Here is a 23400-nt window from a genome sequence, read left to right as displayed (position 1 = left end):
CCAAGAGACCTGAATTCTGACTTTTTTTTAAACACCACACTATAACTAAATACAGTCACAGGATAACGGCGGGTTAAAAGGACCTCCTACAACCACCCAGAGGCTGGCTAGCAGGAGCGCTGTCAAGGCTGAACCATCTCCTTGCTGACTACCTTTCTTTCTTGAAAGACAGTAAGCAAAAGCACTTGCTTGGAATCAAAGAAAAATACTTAAAATAAGCACACAAGATTAACACATGAAGGATCATTGCTTTGATACTTCATTTTTTCAATCTATACAAAAATACCAGCACAGTTACCTATAATTTCCCATATGTCGATTTTCATGTTCTTCTCGTGAGATCTGCTTTCGTACTTGAGCGAGTCTCTCTTTCTGGAAATGAGAAAAATTTTACAAATAAAACCTGACAAATTAATTATGCAATTTAAATTGTGGGTACTTTCTTAAAACTTTCATACCAACTCTTCCTTCCGCCTCTCCAACTGGTGTCTCTGCTGTTCCCAGTCTGAGGAGCCTGGTAGGAGCCTTTTAATTGAATTTTGACCATAGAGCCTCCTTTGAGCTTCAGCTTTTTGTTTGGCCAAGTTTCTTCTTTTGTCACTGGTCCTAAAATATAAAACATAAGACCAAATTCTAGAATTCGAACAAGTTCTGATCTTATCCCGGTGAGGAGAATGTGCAGAACAGGAGACATAGTGAAGCTCAGAATCAATGTTTATTAAACTTATATATTCACTTACATTATATTCATCTAACCATACCTCAAATATGGCACTCTGGCAATAGATATGGTAAATAGAAATTCTGAAGGCACAGAGACAAAATGGAAACAGTGTATGTTTTACAGGATCCGAGAGACCTAATTTCACATTTTGCCCCAACAATTTACCACTATACAATCTTGGGCTGGTCAATTAACTGCCTACTTTGGAGATAGTTTCCCCGTCTAAAATGTCAGCAATACTGTTTCCTCCTTGAGTTCTTATAAGATTAATTTGTGGTAACATTAATAGGTACTTAATAAGAAATGGTTCGCTTCTCCTTCTTCAACCCAATTCCATTTATACTGACCATTCTTTAATACATTTTCATTTCTGACCGAAATCATCAACCTAACAATCATCATTTATTTGAAAACATCTGCATAGTCCTTACCATTCTTTACTCAATTATGAAAATTCACTTCTAACTCTCTGATTTTCAAGGAAAAGTCCTGTTTTGGGATTATTTTCCTCTAAACCACTTTCTCTCTCTTCCCTGCCACATAGCTGGTAAAATAACACAAACCTGAGGATTTTTCTCTCCAACTCCTCCAACTTAAACACTACCATACCATCATTGAAAGACCTAGTAGAAACAGAGTTACTCCAAGAAAAAAGGAAAAGCAAGGCCAATTCGGCCCTTGCCTTTAGGGGGAAACAAAAAAAACAAACAAAAACAAAACAGAGAGTTCTATCCTTAAGGTTTTATTTCCATGCTTCTATTGTCATTAGGCTGGTAGGGCCCAGATAAACCAAAGGAAAGGAAACAAGAAGGCCATTTGGCTAGCTTCTAGTGCAGAGGTAAGAGAAGCACTTACATTTACATATTGCCTCATTTAATTCATCAGGAGATTGCATTAAGAATATGGGTCCAGGTCAGGCGCAGTAGCTCACACCTGTAATCCCAGCACTTTGGGAGGCCAAGGCGGGCAGATCACGAGGTCAGGAGATCAAGACCACCCTGGCTAACACGGTGAAACCCCATCTCTACTAAAAATACAAAAAAATTAGCCGGGTGTGGTGAGGCGCCTGTAGTCCCAGCTACTCAGGAGGCTGAGGCAGGAGAATGGCATGAACCCGGGAAGCGGAGCCTGCAGTGGGCCGAGATCGCGCCATTGTACTCCAGCCTGGACGACAAAGTGAGACTCTGTCTCTAAAAAAAAAAAAAAAAGAATATGGGTCCAAGGCCCTAAACAATAAAGAGTGTTCTTTTGCCTCAAGTATGTACCATCACAACTTGACCTTGCAGGAATGTTAGGAAACTGAACTATTCTCTTTCATGACTGAGGGAAGAGAGAGACCCTCTCATACTGTTTTATACTCAGAAAAGGAAAGAGAAGTGAAACTAAAGGCAGGTAGCCCGGCGCCTAGAACCAGACCTGAAACCAAGGAATCAGACCCGAAACCAGACCTGGGCCTGCCTGACCTAAGTCTGATAGTTAAAATTCAACCCCTGATCTAGCAACTGATGTTACCTATAGATTCCAGACATTGTATGGAAAGACACTGTGAAACCTCCCGTTTTGTTCTGTTTCACTCTGACCACCGGTGCTCATAGCCCCTGTCACGTACCTCCTGGCTTGCTCAATCGATCACGACCCTCTCACGTGGACCCCCTTAGAGTTGTGAGCCCTTAAAAGGGACAGAAGTTGAGCACCTGATGAGCTTGGATTTTAACACGTTAGCCTGCTGATGGTCCCAGCTGATTAAAGCCACTCCCTTCACTATCTCGGTGTCTAAGAGGTTTTGTCCACGGCTCCTCCTGCTACAGTTCTTGGTTCCCTGACCGGGAAAGCGAGGTGATTAATGGATGGCTGAGGCAGCTCTTTAGGTGGCTTTAGCATGTCATGTGGAACATCCCTGCGGGGGACTCCAACCAGCTGGAGTGACAAGGATCCTGAGAGCGCTCCCAAGTAAGCATTTGCCCCATGGGACTCCTCACCAGAGCAGTGTGTGGCAGGCCCCCGTGGAGGATCAATGCAGTGGCTGAACACCAGGAACTGGCACTTGGAGTCTGGTCATCTAGAACTTGGTAAGATTAGTCTTTGGAACTTGCCCACTCCATTTGAGCGGAAGCGTGGCCTGATCACCCACGGCATGCCTTTATCGGCACTTTGGTTTTGGTTTTGACTTGGTTTGAATTGCTTGACAGGACTGGTCTTGGGAACTTGCCTACTCCATTTGAGTGGAAGCGTGGCCTGATTTCCCATGGTGTGCCTGTACTGGCACTTTGTTTTTTGTTTTTGACTTGACTTGGATTGCTTGATACTTTGGTTTTGGTTTTGACCCGGCTTGGATTTCTGGATACTCTGATATTGGTTTTGATTTTGGTTTGGTGTAAACTGTAAAAGTGTGTGTGTGCCCCTTTTATCTGTTCTTTGTTTTGTGGGGTGCATGTGGTGTGAGTGTGGTGTTTTGTCTTGAAGAAGCATAGGTCAGGCACAAAGTAAGCCCATCCCACTAGGAACTATGTTGAAAATTTCAAGAAAGGATTTAAGGGAGATTACATTGTTACTATGACACCAAGAAAACTTAGAACTTTGTGTGAAATAGACTGGCCAGCATTAGAGGTGGGCTGGCCATCAGAAGGAAGCCTAGACAGGTCCATTGTTTCAAAGGTATGGCACAAGGTAACCTGTAAGCCAAGGCACCCAGACCAGTTTCCATACATAGACAGTTACAGCTGGTTTTAGACCCCCTCCCCACTTACAGTAGTTAAGAGAACAGCAGCGTAAGTGGGTGGCAGAGGCAAGGAAAGACCAGCAGAGAGAAAGAGAGGAAAGAGACAGAGAGAAAAAGAGGCAAAGAGAGAGAGGAAGAGACAGAGATACAAAGGAATCAAGAAAAGAGAGAGAGACAGAGAAAGAGAGGCAGAAAGAGAGGAAGAGACAGAGACAAAAGGAAAGTCAGAGAGAGAGAGAGAGAGAGACAGCAAGTCAAAGAGAGAAAGAGAGAAATATACAAGTAGTTAAGAAAAAAAGTATACCCTATTCCTTTAAAAGTCAAGGTAAATTTAAAATGTATAATTAATAATTAAAGGTATTCTCAGTAACCCTGTAACACTCTAATACCACTTTGTTGTCAGTGTAAACAAGGGCATATCCCTAAAGCACTGAGTCCTTCCTATTAAAAATCCTTAACCCAGTAACCCGCGGATGGCCCAGATGCGTTAAATCTGTAGCGCAGCTGTTTTGCTAACAAAAAAAAAAAAAGCCCATCTATACCAATTCTAAGTTAATTTAGACTAAACAAGGTCTTATTAATAGAAAAGGATAATTGAAATCCCAAACTTACAAGGTTTTCAACAAAAGTAAAGTTTGCTAAAAGTTAGCAGTGTAACATGTATTACAGTAATTTCTAATCTTGTGGCCTTAGTCTAGTCCACAGATATAAAGGAAGTTCACTTTGGAAAAGAATGGTTATCCTAAAAACAAAAAAAAAAAAAAAGGAAAAAGAGGGCGGGAGACAGAATTTATGTAAAAAGAGTGTTATATGGTAAATTCTTGTCCTGAAATAAATTAACTGGTTGTTTAAAGAAATGTTTGTAATAAGTCAGAAAGTTGAGACATGTCGAAGAATTGTCTACGAAAGTCGTGAAAGAAAAAAATGTTATGCAAAAAATATTGTATAATTTAAAAGTAGTAAGGCCTCCTGAGTACTACTGAAGAAACAGTTTATGTGCAAGGTGTATAAGGAAAGTAAAATATACCTTTGGTAAAAGGATTATAAGGAGGCATAAGAATGTGGATTTTTACCTACATTAAAAGGTTAAAAAAACTATTGTTTTGAAAGTTTAAGCAAGTTTTAAAATGTTGATTGTAAAGAAAATTGTGTGTGTAAACATACTAGCTAAAGTTAAAAAGGTATCATCCAGTTTTTCTGTGAACTGGACATTAAAGCAAAAATGCAACAGGTTTTTCTTAAAGCACCAAGCTGCTCTTTAACAAAAATTATGAAAGGTTAAAAAGAGTCTGTAAAATCTTACGTTATGGTCAAACATTAAAAATCTGATAAATATGTCTACAAGGTTTTATTAAAATTAAGTTTAACATTAATAACACAATAATATAAAAGTAAAATTTAGTGTATCTGGTATAAAAGTCATACAAGAAGCATTATTAAATATAAAATGGTGCTTAGTTTTCTTTGGTCTAAAAACTAATAAAAATAGGTGCTAAAGGAAACATTCATTTTACTAGAGGATCACAGAAGTTAAAGACTTAAAACAAACTTTGGCAATTAAGACAGCATACCAAGATGCAAATGCCTGGTTGGAATGGATCAAATATTCCATCTGCACATTAAACAAAAGCAATTATTATGCTTGTGCACACGGCAGGCCAGAGGCCCAGATTGTCCCCTTTCCACTAAGGTGGTCCTCCAGTCCACCAAGCATGGGCTCCATGGTAGCTCTTTTCCAGGATTCTACAGCCTGGAGTAATAAGTTGTGTCAAGCTCTCTCTGCTATATCCCAAAGTCCAGCACCCTGCAGGTCAGCCCCCGAGGGCCATGCATCCTCCGTCTCTGAACACTAAGTTCACTTCATGTCTCTCGTGACAGGGAAGAAACTTAGCATTCCTTGGAGACCTGAAGGGATGCAGTGAGCTTAAGAATTTTCAAGAGCTTCTTAATTAGTCAGTCCTTGTTGATCCCCGAGTGGATATGTGGCAGTATTGTGGTGGACCTTTACTGGGCACTCTGCCAAATAACTACAGTGGCACTTGTGCTTTAGTCCATTTGGCTATCCCTTTCACCCTGGCATTTAATCAACCAGAGGAAGAAAAAAAGAATAAGACATCATAAAACCAGAGAAACCCCTTATAGGTCTTTCAACTCTTGCATCTATTTAAATGCAATTGGAGCCCCACAAGGAATACCAGAACAATTTAAAGTCTGAAATCAAATAGTTAGATGATTTAAGTCAATATTTTGGTAGACAATAGTCAATAAAAATATAAATTAGATCTATTTCAACCAACAGCAATAAGGTTTTCATGAGTTCAAAGAAAAACTCAGGTTGGCCCCAGTCCTGAGGCTACCTGACCTGACAAAACTTTTTACACCTTATGTGTCAAAAAAAAAAAATGGTAGTTGGAGTTTTAACCCAGACTATAGACAAGGTCAGTGGCCTATCTCTCAAAACAACTAGACGAGGTTTCCAAAGGCTGGCCCCCATGTCTAAGGGCACTGGCAGCAACAGCCCTGTTAGCACAAGAAGCAGATAAGCTAACTCTTAGGCAAAACCTAAACATAAAGTACCCCCATGCTGTGGTGACTTTAATAAGTATCAAAGGACACCATTAGCTAATAAATGCTAGACTAACTAGATACCAAAGCTTGCTCTGTGAAAATCCCCACATAACCATTGAAGTTTGCAGCACCCTAAAACCTACCTTACTCCTGGTATCAGAGAGCCCAGTTAAACATAACTGTGTAGAGGTATTAGACTCAGTTTTTCTAGGTGGCCCAACCTCCGAGACCATCCTTTAAACATCAGTAGAGTGGAAGCTGTACGTGGATGGGAGCAGCTTCACCAACCCCTGTAAAGTGACTATGAAAAAGACGACAAACGCTGCTCCAGTCACACCTGGAAGCTGACTGGTCCACGCACGGCCAAAGCATGAGAAAACTCATCACAGGACTCATTTTCCTTAAAATTTGGACTTTTACAGTAAGAACTTCAACTGACCTTCTTCAGACTGAGGACTGTTCCCAGTACATACATTAAGTCACCGAGGTAGGACAAAAGATTGCTACAGTCCTATTATTCTATGGTTATTATAAGTGTACCAGGACTCTAAAAGAAACTTGTTTGTATAATGCTATTCTATCCAAGGTATGTAGCCCAGTCTCTAAAAGTTATGTTTGTAGAGAAACTGTAACAGGAGATCAATGGCCATAAGAAGACCAAGAATTAGTACCTACAGACCCAGTTCCTGATAAATTCCTGGCTCAGAAAAAATCACCCCGATAACTTCTAAGACCTAAAAGCCTCAATCATTAGACAATATTGTATAGCAAGAGTGGGGAAGGACTTCACCCTTCCTATAGAAAGACCCAGCTGCCTCAGGCAAAAACCGTATAATAGTACTACAAAACCAGCCACCTAGTGGAGTTCAAACCATACTAAAAAAAAATCCATTTAGTAAATTCCCAAAGTTACAAATCATTTAGGCCCACTCAGAATCCCTCTAGGACTGGACAGCCCCCACTAGGTTAAACTAGATATGTGGACATAGAGCCTATCCTAAGCTACCTGACCGGTGGACGGGTAGTTGTGTTATTGGCACTATTAAACCATCTTTCTTCCTATTGCCCATAAAAACAGGCGAACTCCTGGGCTTCCCTGTCTATGCTTACCATGAAAAGTGAAATGTAGCCATAGATTATTAAAAAGATAATGAATGGCCTCCTAAAAACATTATACAATACTATAAGCCTGCCACTTAGACACAAGATGACTCATGGGGATACCAGACCCCGTTTACATGCTCAAGCAAATCATATGGTTGCAAACTGTTTCAGAAATCGTCACTAATAAAACCAGTCAAGCCTTGATTGTTCTAGCCCAGCAAGAAACTCAGATGAGGAATGCTATCTATCAAAATAGACTAGCTCTCGACTACTTGCTAGCAGTTAAAGAATGGGTTTGTGAAAAATTTAACCTTACTAATTGCTTTCTACACATCAGGGACAAGTAGTTGAAGACATAGTTACAGATGCAACAAAACTAGCACACGTGCTCATGCAAGTGTGGCATGGATTTGATCCTAAGGCCATGTTTAGAAATTGGTTCCCAGCACTAGGAAAATTTAAAACTCTTATAGTAAGAGTTATAATAGTAATGGGAACCTGCTTATTGCTCCCTTGTTTGCTACCTGTACTTCTTCAAATGATAAAAAGTCTCATCGCTACCTTAGTTCACCAGAATGCTTCAGCACAAGTGTACCATATGAATCACTATCAATCTATTGCACAAGAAGACATAAATAGCGAAAATAAGAGAACTCCCGTTAATAAAAAGTAAGAGTCTCAAAGGGAGGGAAATGAGGGAAGAGAGAGACCCTCTCATATTGTTTTATACTCATAAAAGGAAAGAGAAGCGAAACTAAAGGCAGGTAGCCTGGCGCCTAGAACCAGACCCGAAACCAGGCCTGGGCCTGCCTGACCTAAGCCTGGTAGGTAAAATTTGACCCCTGACCTAGCAACTGATGTTATCTACAGATTCCAGACATTGTATGGAAACACATTGTGAAATCTCCCATTCTGTTCTGTTTCACTCTGACCACTGGTGCTTGCAGCCCCTGTCACGTACCCGCTGGCTTGCTCAATCGATCACGACCCTCTCATGTGGACTCCCTTAGAATTGTGAGCCCTTAAAAGGGACAGAAGTTGAGCACCTGACAAGCTCGGATTTTAACACACTAGCCTGCTGATGCTCCCAGCTGATTAAAGCCACTCCCTTCACTATCTCAGTGTCTGAGGGGTTTTGTCCGCAGCTTGTCCTGCTACAATGACAACATTCAGGCTTGAGTGGCAAGAGGTCAACAGGTGGTCAGGAAAAAGTAATAATTTGAGAATATAAACAAACACATCCAGAAAACTGCAAGTCATTCAGGATTACTGGAGCTCTGGGTGAATGCAAGAAACTCAGCTTCTCACATGGGCTTGAATACTAGGTTATTGAGCCTCAAATTTAACTTTGCAAAATGGAGGACATAAATTTTTTAAAAGATGGCATAATTATATTTGTATGTGTTAAAGATTATGCCCTTGGCAGTATATACAGTGGCTTAGAAGTAGATGAGAAAAGAAGCAGGAAGTTAAGATGAGATGTTATTTCATTAACAAATATAAAGTATGAGGGCTTGGAACAGGGGAGCAAACGAAGGGATTAGAGAAAAAGGATAAGTTTAGAATAATATTTTGGAGGAAGAATGGATATGCTCTGGTGACTAATTCAGTATGAAGATTAAGAAAGAGAGATGAACTTGTGATGACACCAAGACTTCTTGGTGAGTCCACTGGCATTTTCAATGACGAACACAAATTTGGCTCTGAGATTCCCTAATCAAGGGTAAAGGAAATGCCATGGTTTAGATAACTCTTTAACTTTTTATCTTTTTTCATTTTATTATATCTAGAACAATCATTTTATCATTCTATCATATATCAATGAATATATTATCATATATCCATTTAAAATGGATACACTTTGTCCGCTTTATCTAGAATGATCATTCCTATATAGCATTCAGTTTAAAAGAAAAAGAAGAGAGGAAAAGGAAATAGAAATGAAAAGAGGAATAGAGAGGAACAAAGACTAAACAATCCATAATAGAAAAAAATAGAGGAAGCAAATAAAGGGAATGAATAAGAGGAAGGGAAAATAAAGAAAGATGAGATGATATGATGAGTACTCTATGAAAGAAAGAAACATAGATCTATATGCATATCGACAGTAAACAAAACACTCATAGACAAGGATACTTATACACAAACAGTTTGAACACACACAAAGAATAACAAAAATAAGCACACAGAAGCTCCTTCAGACACATTAGGAAACAAAGAAAATCCAACTACCCTGAGACATTTTTTTGCATAAAGGAATGTTCGCACTTTCTGGCCTTTAGGAATATTGTCATTCTAAAAACTATTTTCATTTCTATGAATATTCACAGGCATAAATCAGCACTAATGACTCTCAGTACTTACATCACAGGCCAGAATAAAAATTTAACCAAAGACCAAAAAGATCACCATTCACTTAGCTTTTTAATTAGCATTTTCCATTCAACTGTATCCATATACTGACCTAAGCAGTTTAGTTTACCACTTTCTTGAGTCTTTTCCACTACTTATTACCCTATAATTCCATCCAAGGGATTTCTCTGATCACTTGCTTCACATGCTGTATACTCCAGGAATGTGGAACCACTAGAAGTTCTACCAACTTGTTTTGCTTTGTCTCACGTCCTCATCTTTCTACAAGTAGTTGAACGGAATGCCCTCCCCATACCATTGTCTTCCAACCCAAATTTTATTTAGTACTCACTATTTGTTAATTCCAGATATGGCCCTGGGGATACAAAGAGAACCAGACAGGGCCATTACTCTCAAAGAGCTGACCAAATAAAGGAAGTGGGAGCAATGGCATATAAACAAAAACAGAGAGTATAATGAGTACTATTTTGAAAAGTAGGGGGAAGTATGATGATAGCACAAAGGAGTAAGTAAACCATTTTGCCTCAGCAAAGGCTTCAAATAGAATGTCAGGCTTGAGCTAGGTTTTATGAATGTGCTGAAAGAAAATGTGGTATTCGTACACATACAATAGAATGTTATTCAGCCTTAAAAAGGAGGAAATTCTGACACATGATACAACATCGAAGAACTTGAAAACATTATGCCAGTTACTTTAAGCCAGTAACAAACGGACAAGTACATATGATTCCACTCTTATGAGATACCGAGAGTAGGACACTCAAATTCACAGAGACACAAAACATAGTGATGGTTTCCAGGGACTGGGGAGAGGGAAGAATGGGGAGTTAGTGTTTAATGGGTACAGAGTTTCACTTTTGCAGGATTAAAAGAGTTCTGGAGATGGATGGTGGTGATAGTTGCACAACAATGTGAAGTACTTAACGTCACTTACACACTTAAAAATGGTTAAAATGGTAAATTTTATGTTAAGTGTATTTTACCACAATTTTAAAAAATCAGTTGGCATTCACCAAAAAAGACAAAGGTGAACAAATATTAAATGAGAACAAGTGCAAAGGTACAGAAATTTGAAACTGTACCACAAAAGAGTTCTTAGAAAAGTCATTTCCAAGGCAAAGCAAAGGAAAAAGAACAAGAAATGATCAGGTTGGAAAGAGATGTTAAGGGCCAGCTCAAAAAGTGCCTTGCATATAATATAAAGATCAAAAAGTGCCTTGTACATAATTCAAAGGAGTTTAAACTTTATCTGACAATGTGGAAACAATCTGATCAGAATATCAGAGCTTATAAATCTCTCTTCTGATACTGGCATCTCTCAGGGTTCTGTCCCTGCCCTTCTTCTCAAAACATAGAGTCCAACTGTGTGATCTCATCCATTAGATTCAAGGGCAATCTATACATGAATATCAATCAAATAGATATCTCTATCTCCTGGGGCCCTGTATATCAAATTTTCCATTTAACATTGTCTCAAAGCATCCAAAAATTAGCATGTTTAAAACTGAATCATCTTTCTTTTCCTTTCTACCTTCCCTCATTACTTTTCTAAGCTTCTTTCTTGCCTATAATCTTCATCTCAATGAATGGCACATCATCAGACAAGTCATCCAAGCCAGAAGCCTAGGAATCATAGGAGGCACTGAATTCCCAGTACCTATTGCAGTGGTAGTGGACTTGGAATAAATGGTTGTTGAATGATTTGCAGAGCAACAGAAAGGAAGCTGCAAAATGGGATGGAGGTTAGTGCTGGAAGTAGGAAGGACGCCAATAAAATAGCCCAGGAGAAAGATAAGAAATATTCAATCTTGGAGAGGAGATGGAGAAATAAAGTGATAGTCAGAAATTTGACAGGATTCATTCAATTCATAATAAAGTTAAGTATAACTCCCAGCTTTCTATCCTGCACTTTCATGTGAATCGTTTTGCCATTAACTTTAGCAAAGCGAACTGGATAATTACTATTGTATTGTACTTATCTATGAGCATATATATTTCCCTTTTAACAATTAAGCTACTTAAGGCGGGGAAATTTTATTCATTTTTGTATCTCTAGCTTCTAGCAAGTTATAGGCTATTTAAAAATGTCTAGTAGGCCGGGCACAGTGGCTTACACCTGTAATCCCAGCACTTTGGGAGGCTGAGGCAAGTGAATCACCTAAGGTCAGGAGTTCAAAACCAGCCTGGTCAACATGGCGAAACCCCGTCTCTACTAAAAATACAAAAATTAGCCGGGAGTGCTGGCAGGCCCCTGTAATCCCAGCTACTCGGGAAGCTGAGACAGGAGAATCATTTGAACCTGGGAGGTAGAAGTTGCAGTGAATCGAGAGCATGCCACTCCACTCCAGCCTAGGTGACAGAGACTCTGCCTCAAATAAGACAAAAAAAAAAAGTCCAGTAAATACATATGAGTGATTTGCTTTAACTTTTGTTTGTTGGAGGTATTTGATATTGTTAGCAGACAAAAAAAAATAAACCCAGCAAGAGGAACATGATTGAAGGAGAAAATAATTCAACTTTGGCAATACTGAATTTAAGTGTTATCAGAACACTATCCATTCATTCATTTATTTACTTGCTCACTCACTCACTCACTACATGTTTATTGAGTATCTATTGGACCAGGGCATCCAGGGTACATGGTCAGCAGAGAGCTGTAAATGCTGGACTAGAGCTCCAGAGTGGGTCAAAGCTAGTAAGAGGCACCCCGATCCATATGCTACATATATGTCAGACTCAAAAATGATGCCACAAAAGGGAGTAAGACTGACACAGGAGAAAAGAGGGCTGAAGCAAGGACAGACACAGTGAGAAAACGACAGGTAGGGAGCAGAAAGTAAGAGAAATCCTAAGAGAAGACTAAGGAATGCTCAAAGTTAGGTAAACTCAGAGACAAGTGTCAGAGAAGGCCAGTGAGACTAAATGTTCAATGATAGGGTAGCATTAAATGCTGCAAGCCTGTAACCCATGAATTAGTTGTAAACAAGGGACAGACAGGCAATTTAACTAAATTTAATTTAATCTAATTAACAAGTATTTCAGACCCAAGGACTCATGGGATTGTGAATGTCTTTTCTAGGTTCTATTTTAATGATTGTAATAGAATATTCATGGAGGAAAAAGATTCTTATTAACCCAGTAACACCATCACAGAATGACTGGATTTTCCTTTTATTATAGAAAAAAAGAACTTTTACTTGCTCTACATATAACCCTTTTCATATTTTCTTGTCTCTGAAGACCCCAGGCCTAATGTTTAAAAAAATTATTTGAAGCTGAACTCAAATTGCATTCTGTTATCCAAGTTAAAAAAAGGATCAATCCTGATCCCCTCCATGTAAGGTTCTGTTTTCACAGCAGTTGTGATGGAATATCCTGAACAATTTATATTCTTCTGAATTTCCTTGAGACTAAAAGCATATGTTCGCAAAATGATCCTGAAGGTCATACCATGAGCAAAGCACTGTACTAAGCACTGTGAAGCAAGTAAAAGTATGTACTCTTCAACTTCAAGGAGCTTAAATCTAATTGAAAAGAAAAACCAGCTGCGCCCAGGTAAAACACCACAGAGGATAAGAGAGTAAACAAAGTGATAAGCCATATACTATGCAGACAAAAATTCCTTCTAGAGCTCCAAGAAAGGAAAGATTCATTTTGGCCAAAAGGAAGACTTCATAATAAAAGATGGGATTTGAGTCACAGGCAATAAGGAAAGGCACTTAGACTACAGAATAGAATAAATAATCAGTGAGAACAGGCAAGCTATGTGGGAAAAATAATGAGCCAATCAGCCTAACTAAAACAGTGTGGGTTGGAGAGGAACAGAAAATAAGATAGAACAGCTAAGGTTAAGTTATATTAGAAGCTTAGGCTACACGTTGGTAAATGGAACTCTATTTAGATTCTTGAGCGGAAAGATAACATAATGAAAGGAAGATCATTCCCAATAGTCTGATTAAAATTAATGTAAATAGGGGATTTCTGGATTCACAGAACAATTCGTTCTATCCAAAATTAAAACACTCCATATGAAAATTAATTCTATCTAATAAATAGACAAGAATTTTCCTAGTGTTCTTAGTTCCTGCTTAAGTTACTGTGACATGCCCAGTGAAACTCAAGTCTAACACATGCACCCATGGAGGTCTCCACCCAGCTGGAGGAAGAAGGCACTTCTGAAACATAAGCCTCATTAGCATAAGCTCTAAATGTTAAGAACTGTGCTAAATTATCTGTGGAACAACACTAAGAAAGATAAAGAAATGAATTTCTATTTTCCCTTAGTTTTAGGTCTAGAAATTTCTGATTGCTTAAACTATACATACCTCACTTTTAAAAACACCAAAAGCACCCACAGATAATGTCCTGAATTGATACCATAAATGGCAAAGTCAAAAGACATGCATGCACAACAAAAAAACTAAACACAAGGCTTATTTAAATAATAGTAGTAAACTTTCATGCAAAAAAACATGTATAGGCATATTGCTTGGAAACATCTTAAATTTAAAAATTGCTTGGAAGCATACCATAACTCTGCTAGAATTCTTGAATGACAATTAGAATAAATTAAAATCATAAAATTACTGAGCTTAAATCACCTCAGAGGCCCTTTAATCCAATACTCGAAGCTCTATTGGAACACTTCTAATGACAGGTAACTCACTATTTCATGAAGTGTTTCAGTCAAACATCTAAAAATTTCATTTTGTAATGAGCCAAAAGCTTTTCCCACATAATAGTATTTCAAGTATTTGAATCCCATGATCATGTACACTGCAACCAGCCCTACATCCACACCAGCCAAGTCTTCTCTCAAATTTTACTTAACTCTCTAAATGGAAAAAGTTAACTCTCACTGAACAACTGCCTCTCTTTTTTATTTACATAGGGAGCATGATATAATGGGAAGACCTCTGGAGAGAAAGTTAGGAAATCCATGTTTGAGATTTCTTTTTTAATTTCCTGAATGAACTCTTTGTGCTTTAGTTTCTTCTTATAAGATGAGGAAGATAATCTAGATGGTCTCTTAAAGTATTTACCAATTTAATCTTGTACACTATATTAAATAATTATACCTACATTGAAATTTAACTTCATTTACTGCAGGTACGGACTGTTGCCTGGGAAGCAGGAAAAGCAGTATACAGGAGTACGGAGGAAAGATTTTTTTTAACTATATGAGTTTAAAGAATAGATGGAATCAAGAAATGAAAAATACAAAATGGATGGAACCAAGAAATAAAAATTACAAAAGGGATGGAATCAAGAAATGAAAAATACAGAATGGATGGAATCGAGAAATGAAAATTACAAAATATAAAAATAAAAAATACTATTCTGAAAAGCCTATTTTATGTACAAATGATTAATCTATGTCAAATGTGGAGATAAATGCCCAAAAGATAGAGAAAATATTTTACCTTACCTTATGTTTAGTAGCTTCAGTGCATTTAGCAGCACTCCCCTTTTTACATCATAGTCTATTTTCTGATCAGTTCCAAAGCTTGGGGCTCGGTTAATCTGAAATTTACAAAGAAAACAATATTGGAAGGTAAATAAATATTCAATACATATTTGTTAATTTAATGTGGGATCTCTAGCCAGTAGAACAACCCTACAATAAACCTCAAAGCTTTACATGGTAGATGGCCCAGTTATTATTGCCACATCTCCATTCCGCATCACCCTAGGTCAACAAATTGCAAGGGATTGACTACTGGCACCATCCCCTTCTCACTGCTGCCTTAGTTTAGGAGCTTTACTGTCAGTATAAGCTGACTTCTCCCTCCATTCCACTCTCTCCATTACCCCATGCAATTTAGGTTTCTTAAGTTTAGGAAAGTTAAAAGTGATTTAGCCTAACAAAAAGGAAATAGTGATATTCATGTTACCAACACAGTAATAATTATACCAACACAGTAATAATTATATACATCTATATATTTAAAATACAGAAACTATCAGTGCTCCCTTTTCACTGCTTCAGATCTTCAGGAATTCATTAAGATGAAAAATAAAACAGCTGGAGTGGTTTTTTTTTTGTCTTTGTTGAGTCTTGTTACTGTTGTCATTGTTATAAAAATATAACCGGAATAGCTGATGTTTAAGAAAATTTCTTAATCAGTTAAATCAGTTGGTTAGAACACTGCTGAGTTCAACACAACAGCTTAGCTTCTTGACCACCAACTAATCCCTTAGGCTATCTCAAATATATGTGTGTGTGTGTATGTGTGTGTGTATACACTAGTCACAGTTATACATATATATCTGTCACCACAAGCGACAAAACAATTAAAAGCATGCATTCTACAACTTGCACCTGAAGAAATATCACAGTTACTAGTCACAGTTATACACATCTGTCACCACAAGAGACAAAACAATTGAAAGCATGCATTCTACAACTTGCACCTGAAGAAATATCACATTATAATCAAGAAATTACCCAGGAATACAACATCTTTAATTAGAAATGTGTTACAGATTCACCGCAGAAAAATAAGTAAAAAGAAGGAAAACAAGTAACAAAAGATTACCTGTAATCCCACTACTTAACACTTAGTGTCTTGTTAACCATGCGGTAGATAGCATTCCAGATATTTTCTATGTATACATATTTAAAATATTCATTTTACCTTCCAAATGCATATCTATACGAACCATACTTTATTTTACATTCCAAGCTTTTCTCTTAATAATGTATCATGAAAATCTTTCATCATGCCATCATTTTGATGGATGCATGGTACTCCTTTTATAGAGATATGCCATGTTGTATTTTGATTCCTTTGTTGATTTCTGATTTAGAAGGGGACAGACACATTCCTGTATTTGTGATATAGTCTCAAGGAGAAGGAAATAGCTTAAAAATGGCAATAACATCCATTTATTCCAGGTCAATTTGAGAAAGGGAGTTTATTAATCTATTACGAAAGCTCTAAGCATTTCCCTTTACAAGTGCAGAGAAAGGGTAAAGTAATATATCTTATAGGAAAAAAGTTTCAACCATACTGATTCAAATATCTGGAGTTTATAATACAATTAATGATGGTGTTGCCACTATATGTTACATGGTTACAAAATAAACCAGACATTAAAGAACTGATGAGTAAGCGGTACATTGGAATGTTATCTGTCTTTGTAGAATTTCTCAGAGTTTCCATTCCAAATTTCAGTGTGGAATTGTGTCAGGCATATCCCTCCTCCAGGATGGTGCTGAGGTCTCAGTATAAAGCCAACTCAGATCTCAATCTCTCTCTCTCTCTCCTTACCTATTTCAAATTTTTCCCTCTACTATAAGATAAATTGGTCTGTGAAGAGGTATACCCACACAAGATAAACTGTTAATAATATGTGGAAAGGCAGGAAAACTTTTTCAATTTAAGTTTTCATTCAGGGTTGTTCTTTTTTTTTAAGTTTTATGAGAAAGGTAAACAAACAAACAAAAAAAATAGAAGAACCACAAATGGCTGACAGAAGAAACTAAAAATTAGTGTTCCACCCAGCCAAAATTCTCCTCTATAGTGAGATGATTTATTTGGTTCTCATTTCCTATCCCAACTCTAAAACAGACAAAACATATTAGATGTTAAAATCTCAAAATTCAACAGCTTATAAATGCATTAAAAATGAAAATTATTATAAAATAAATTAGTAAACACTATTTTCAACGGTCCTAAAAACAGTTTTATCAAAACAAACAACAATCACTTTTTCCACAAATTCAAGTATCCATAATAGCTTCTGTGCTCCTAAGTTAGTGCTGTTTCCTCTGCACCACAGCCTTTCCCCAGCCCTACTTTATCTCTCTCAGCCCCTAGCCCCTACCCCACCCTTCTGCAGCCCTACAAACTTTGCTCAGGTGTTTCTTCTGCAAAGCTTTTTTTTAACTCTCCAATACACACAGGTATGCAGAGATATTAATCATGCTATCGTTTTTGTTATTTCCCTTTTACCTACTAGTACTCATAACTATTACCATAAAATGCACATCTGAATAATGGCTACACCAAGGGAAGTATTCTGTCTTCTTGTATCCCCACCACCTGAGACAATGACTATAACTTAGTAGGTTCCTGTTTAATTTAAGAGTTCTTAAACTATTGGTGGTATATTCATACTCCACCCAATTTCCATGTTTTTCCAAAAAAATGTTTTCTACTTATGAAAATTTGTGCAATTCTACCACTAGCAATCAGTCCCTGAAATTACTCTTTAACTAAAAGTTATCACATACCCAGAAGCACCTTCTACCTTATTCCACTTGATGGCGCCAAAAGGTTTTTAACAATGTATATTGGACCCACTAAAATTTCAGCAGGGAGCAAAACACAAGGCAAGACTGAAGATTCTTTTAACCGTTTTAATATAACAAATGTTCATTATCCACAGCTCTTGGTTATTGTGGAGTGTTTTAATGATTCTGATTGATCTAGAAACAATGAAGGAAAGAGTAAAGAATGAAGAAACATTCATGCAAACAATGGTTATTTTGAATCTTGTAAAATCCAGAATTCAACCATTCAGTCAATTCTGATTTAGCAAGCTAATGGAAAGCTCTAGTGAAGCAAATGTTTTTTTTTTTTTCTAAAAAGGAAACTAAGAGATCTATAAAGTCATTATTTCCTGCTATCCTCCTTACGCATGTGCCTCACTTTTTCCCCACTCTATCAATGACAAAAGAAAAGTACGGGGGCAGAAGACAATATAGCTACTAAGAACAGGAAAGGACTGCTGCAGAAAAAGCAAGAAATCTAAAGCAAATTTCAGGCCTTAGCAAGATGAAGGGTCCATAGTGCATAGTCAAGTGTTTTCATATCCAAGGAATGGAGGAAGCAAAGAATAAGTAAAACTCCTCACATTTATCTTATCTCTAAGACCCAGGCTGGAGCAGTCTGAATATACAACAGAGAGAACTGTATTTCCTTGGAGACACAATACATGTTCTTGTTTAAAGTAGATATGACCACACACAGGCGTGCGCGCACGCATACACACACAGACACACACACACACAATCTTTCACTCTCATATTAGAAAAATATAATTTCTTGGAAATGTATTTTTAGTATCTTCATCTCACCTACCACTCATTCAATTTGCTTATGCAATCTGTGATATTACACACACAACTTCTAACTTACAAATCACTAACAAAAAGAGAGACAATTGATTTAAAATGAAAGGTAGTGGTTGATGACATCTTCTATAGCAATATGTTCCTGATTAAGTTTCCCAAACATGATATTTAAGCGGCCACGAGAAGGTGTGTAACCCCAGATCAAGGAGCTTAAAAGGAAATGCTGGATGGGATCTTCTAGACCACATGACTTCTAAGGTTTCTTCTGGGTAATATAAATGTAACTAGCAGGAAAAAATATAAAAATTGTCAACAGAGATAATTTTTACTTTCTCCCTTTTACTATTTCATATGTGTTACATGACCTTTTATCATCAAAGAAAAATAATGATAACTCTCACCCTACCAGGGACTGGCAGCAAACCTGAAGGCATACAGCTGACAGTCTCCCTGAGGGAAGCCCCAGGTATATAGCATGGCCTTAAAGGAGACATTTACCACCTGGGGTAGCGGATACTGAATACTGATTAATGAACCAATTGGAGCCTCTCAGAGAGTTTGAAGGGGAGACACACTGAAGGCAAGATTCTGAAGCCCAGGCACCCACAGAGAGGAGAGACGCTATCCAGACCTCATGATGTGGTAGAAGCCAGGAGGCTGAGAAAATAGTAGAGCAAGTAAGCAACAAATCAGTAAAAGCACCTTCACACTTCAATCCCAAATACCTGGCCTAGAAATTCACTTGACACTAATTTGGAAAAAGTAATATCAAACACTTTGATTCATTCTTAGAACTATTGTAGTCCCTGAATTTTTATCCTCTTCTTCTCACTTACTCTATTCAGGCTTCATTCTGGACAGTTAATGGGACAACTGTGTTAAGTACAGATTTTTAAAGCATTTATTTTAATACATAAGGACAGTGATAACTCCTCTTTTTTTTCTTAAAGAATGCCTTACCTCCAGAAGCCATGGCTTTAGTTTTCTATCCAATAAAATATCAAATCCCAGGACTTCAAAGCAGACACTTTCGCTTCCTGGAGGTTGACCAGGTCTACACATTCGATACGCATGCAGGACATGAGGTTCTGCTACAATCAGGGTCTTTACCACCAATTCCTATAAGATTGTGATAAAACAGGTGAAAATGCCTTTGTGTCTCATTTCATATATGTAAATATAACCAGGGCCCACAACCTGGCAGCCTGGCCAAGTTTACAAAGCTCTGTGGCATCTAGCCCCTGCCACAGATCTAACTTCATTCTTCACTCTTACCCCTGCCCACTGCGCTCCTCATGCTTGCTTTGGGTTCCTCAAGTAAGTGACACTTCTTCCTATCTTAAGTCCTCTGCATTAGCTGTTCCCTCTTGTGGAATATTCTTTCCCCTATATTTGCAAGTCTGGCTCTTAAGACATTCAGAAAGGCTTTCCCAACCCCCAAGTTAAAAGTAGCCACCCTTCATTTCTTACTGCACCACTACACACAGCATATAACCAGTTGATATTTTTCTTTTTACATTAGAGCAGGGTCCTTGTCTGACTTATTTATAACACCATTCCCAGTGCCTACAATAGTAGCTGGCATTCAGTAGATATCCAAGTAAATCCAAGTAACTTGTTGACTTTGTAAACAAGTTATTCATACTTGTTTATATGTTAAAACAAGTAAGGCAGTTGTTAAAACAAGTTAAAAACAAGTAAGGGCCGGACGCGGTGGCTCACGCCTGTAATCCCAGCACTTTGGGAGGCCGAGGCGGGTGGATCACAAAGTCAGGAGATCGAGACCATCCTGGCTAAGACGGTGAAACCCCGTCTCTGCTAAAAATACAAAAAATTAGCCGGGCGCGTTGGCAGGCGCCTGTAGTCCCAGCTACTCGGGAGGCTGAGACAGGAGAATGGCGTGAACCCGGGAGGCGGAGCTTCCAGTGAGCCGAGATCACGCCACTGCACTCCAGCCTGGGTGATGAGCAAGACTCCATCTCAAAAAAAAACAAAAACAAAAACAAACAAACAACAAAAAAAAAAAACAAGTAAGGTAGGAGCATACGTTAGCCCCATCCAGAAGAGATGAAGGTGATAGGGAGGAAAAATTCCAAGGAGAGTAAATTATTTCCTAAACACCAGTATAGAAATTCTACTTAGATAAAGGCTGAAAGGGCTGAAAGACAAAATCTATGAGAGTTGAGTTTCTTTATTCAGTGATGATTTTGTAATGTATAAGTTTTATCTGAGAAGAGTGTTACCAATTAAAAGATTGGCTCTCAATATTTTCTGAGAGAAATCACATAATACTACTGGGGTGAGTTATTAACTCTTATTTTTAAAAAGCTGTTTTACTGAAGTTTCAGAACAAGCTGTAGGAGAAAAGCTGTCTCACTTATTTTTGCTCAGAAGACATTGTCATTTTAACTCCCTATCTACAGGTATAGGCAATAGAAAAAGACAGTTAAGAACCTGGCTCTAAAATCAGGCTTCTTGTGTTTCTTCCTGGGTTTGTAACTTGCTAGCTGTGCAACCTCAGTCCTGTTGCTTAAACTTTGTGAGTCTCATTTTTCCTAAATATAATCTGCAAAAGGTTAATGTAAGAACAAAATGAGATTCCATGTAAAACTCTTAGCATAGTGCCCAGAGTACTATTATTGTTACTGTTATTCTATCATTCCTCTAGAATTCCACCTCATATGTCTGGTTAGACTCAAATACTCCACTACTTGGTGGAACATATTTATTATATGAGTGATAAAAGAGAAGACAGAAGTTAACCTCACTGTTACCCACAACCACAATGCAGTTCATATTTGGGAATAACTATCAGAGGTCCCATGACAGGCTGTTTTCAAAACATTTTGTTCAAGGTAACAAATTCATGACAGCACCGTAGTACATAAAATAAATGATAAAAAGTCACTTTATATAAATCTTCACCAGTATTACTGAAACCACTTGAGGGCAGGAAAAAGTTACAACTTTGACTGGTAAGTGTCTGTATGGAACAGTATAGTCTGAGGGAGAGGGTGGGGACTGATTATTAATCAACAGACCCTGAATTACAAATCTGTTTTTGCTATGTAGAAAATAACCTGCTTTTAGATTGTAAAGGCAAGTTTTCAGTAGAAGTGAAAATCAGGAGTCACATAAACAAACACAAACGAAATTCCACTACTGGTTTTGAGAATTTACAACATAATATCACTGCTTTGAAACGTGATTTGTAGACTTATACCTTAGGTATACAAAAAGCAGTAAGGATAGTTTTTTTAATGATTATACTCATTTTTAATCTCCATGGCTTGATTTTCTACTGATTTTTATTACTGACCAGAACAAAAGTACATGGCTCTGTTCTTCACACAGGGTATTGATGAATGCTACTTTTTATATATTGATAGTTACTTTTTGGAGAAATTGCCCCCCAAAAAGAGGTTATTAAAAATAAGTTATAAATTAAATTCAGGAAATTTGTAAACTAAGACATCAAGATAAAAATTTACTGCATAATTGCTTTCTCCACCTCCTCCTGTCATTCTCTTTTTATACTATCCCATTGATTTACCTTAAACAGTTATCTATATAAAGTATACCAATTCTTAATAAAGACAGCCAATTTTCAAGTAATTACATACATACAGACAGGTGTTTGACAAGATAATTATAATAAAAGTACTTGAAAAAGCTAGGTTTATTAACTGATTGTTTATAGATGATTAATATGCATTCTTACTAACATAGCCAAGAAAGATGCAAAATTTACTCACCTACAGACAAGACCATGAAATGTGTCAGAGCTTAATAGGCCCACATTGGCTATGTTTGGGTCATATCTAAAAATTATACTTCAGGTCCTAACAGAAAGTTAATTTCCATATCCTCTCATTAGTATTTAGTCTTGCTTGTATACCTTCTCTTAATTCAATTGTGAGGAAAAAACGCCACTTAAAACCAATATATATAAAGCTAATGACCCCCATTATTCTCCCTGATTCCCTCCATATATGCCTCACCAAAGCAGCCCAATAGGTTCTACCTTTTCACAAACATGTCCCCAAAGAGCCAAATTCCATATGAGGGTTACAAATGTGTACAGGAAAAAAAAAAAAAAAAAGAATGCCAGAGGGTATATAAAACTTTCTTGGTCCCACTGAGCAATAGACCAATTCACTGAATTACCATCAGATGGAAGATGGTATGATCTTCCATCAATGAACTATGGTCCAAAATCACTGAATTTCACCATTGTGATGCTTCTGACTCACTATGATAGTAAACTGTCATTAGAATGGTTTTTGGAATTTCCACGAAATTGGCCTTGAGAACATAATTACATAAACAAATAAATGCAGCATTGTTATGATCCAATTTCTCATTTACATGCATTTCATCTCTCAGGAAGTTATAAATGAAAGTTAACAAATTGGTGGGTATCTGACCAAATCCAGATGACATTTTTGTTTGTTAAGTCTCAACATCTTTAAAATTTTTGAGTCCACTGCCAACATTTAAAATCATTTATGTCATTTATGCCATTTACATGTAATTTATCAACAAATTAGAAGAATGAGCCTCACTGGGCCTAAAATATCACTGGCACCAATAAGCTGGTGCTGAGTGGTGGCTGCCTCCTTCAGACCTCTCCTGACTTTCAAATTATCACAGTTCCCAGAACACCCTAGTTTCTTCTATCTAGAGACCACTTCACTCCTTCTTACTTGTCTGACACCTAAGGACCTTTGGATTTATGGTCGGTGATATAGAAAGTAAGGTAAAAATGTCAACAAACAAAATAAACAAGGGTGAATACAGTCATGTGCCACATAACAGCATTTTGGTGTA

General features: G+C 37.6%; 1 protein-coding gene across 1 annotated transcript in view; it reads right to left on the bottom strand.

Moving 5' to 3' along the window:
- Nucleotides 1-23400, bottom strand: part of TTLL7 (tubulin tyrosine ligase like 7) — a 137176-nt gene that overhangs the window by 50032 nt on the left and 63744 nt on the right. Inside the window, exons 9-12 of the mRNA XM_023208740.2 lie at nt 19531-19689; nt 14917-15011; nt 459-606; nt 299-372 (exon numbers count right to left, since the gene is read on the bottom strand). Coding sequence (XP_023064508.1) covers nt 299-372; nt 459-606; nt 14917-15011; nt 19531-19689 — 476 coding nt within the window. The remainder of the gene's footprint in view (nt 1-298; nt 373-458; nt 607-14916; nt 15012-19530; nt 19690-23400) is intronic.

The sequence above is a fragment of the Piliocolobus tephrosceles genome, chromosome 1 (genome assembly GCF_002776525.5).
Source record: "Piliocolobus tephrosceles isolate RC106 chromosome 1, ASM277652v3, whole genome shotgun sequence".
NCBI classification, from domain to species: Eukaryota; Metazoa; Chordata; class Mammalia; order Primates; family Cercopithecidae; genus Piliocolobus; species Piliocolobus tephrosceles.
Note: the sequence above shows the minus strand (reverse complement) of the source record. Positions and strands in the feature narration are given on the sequence as shown.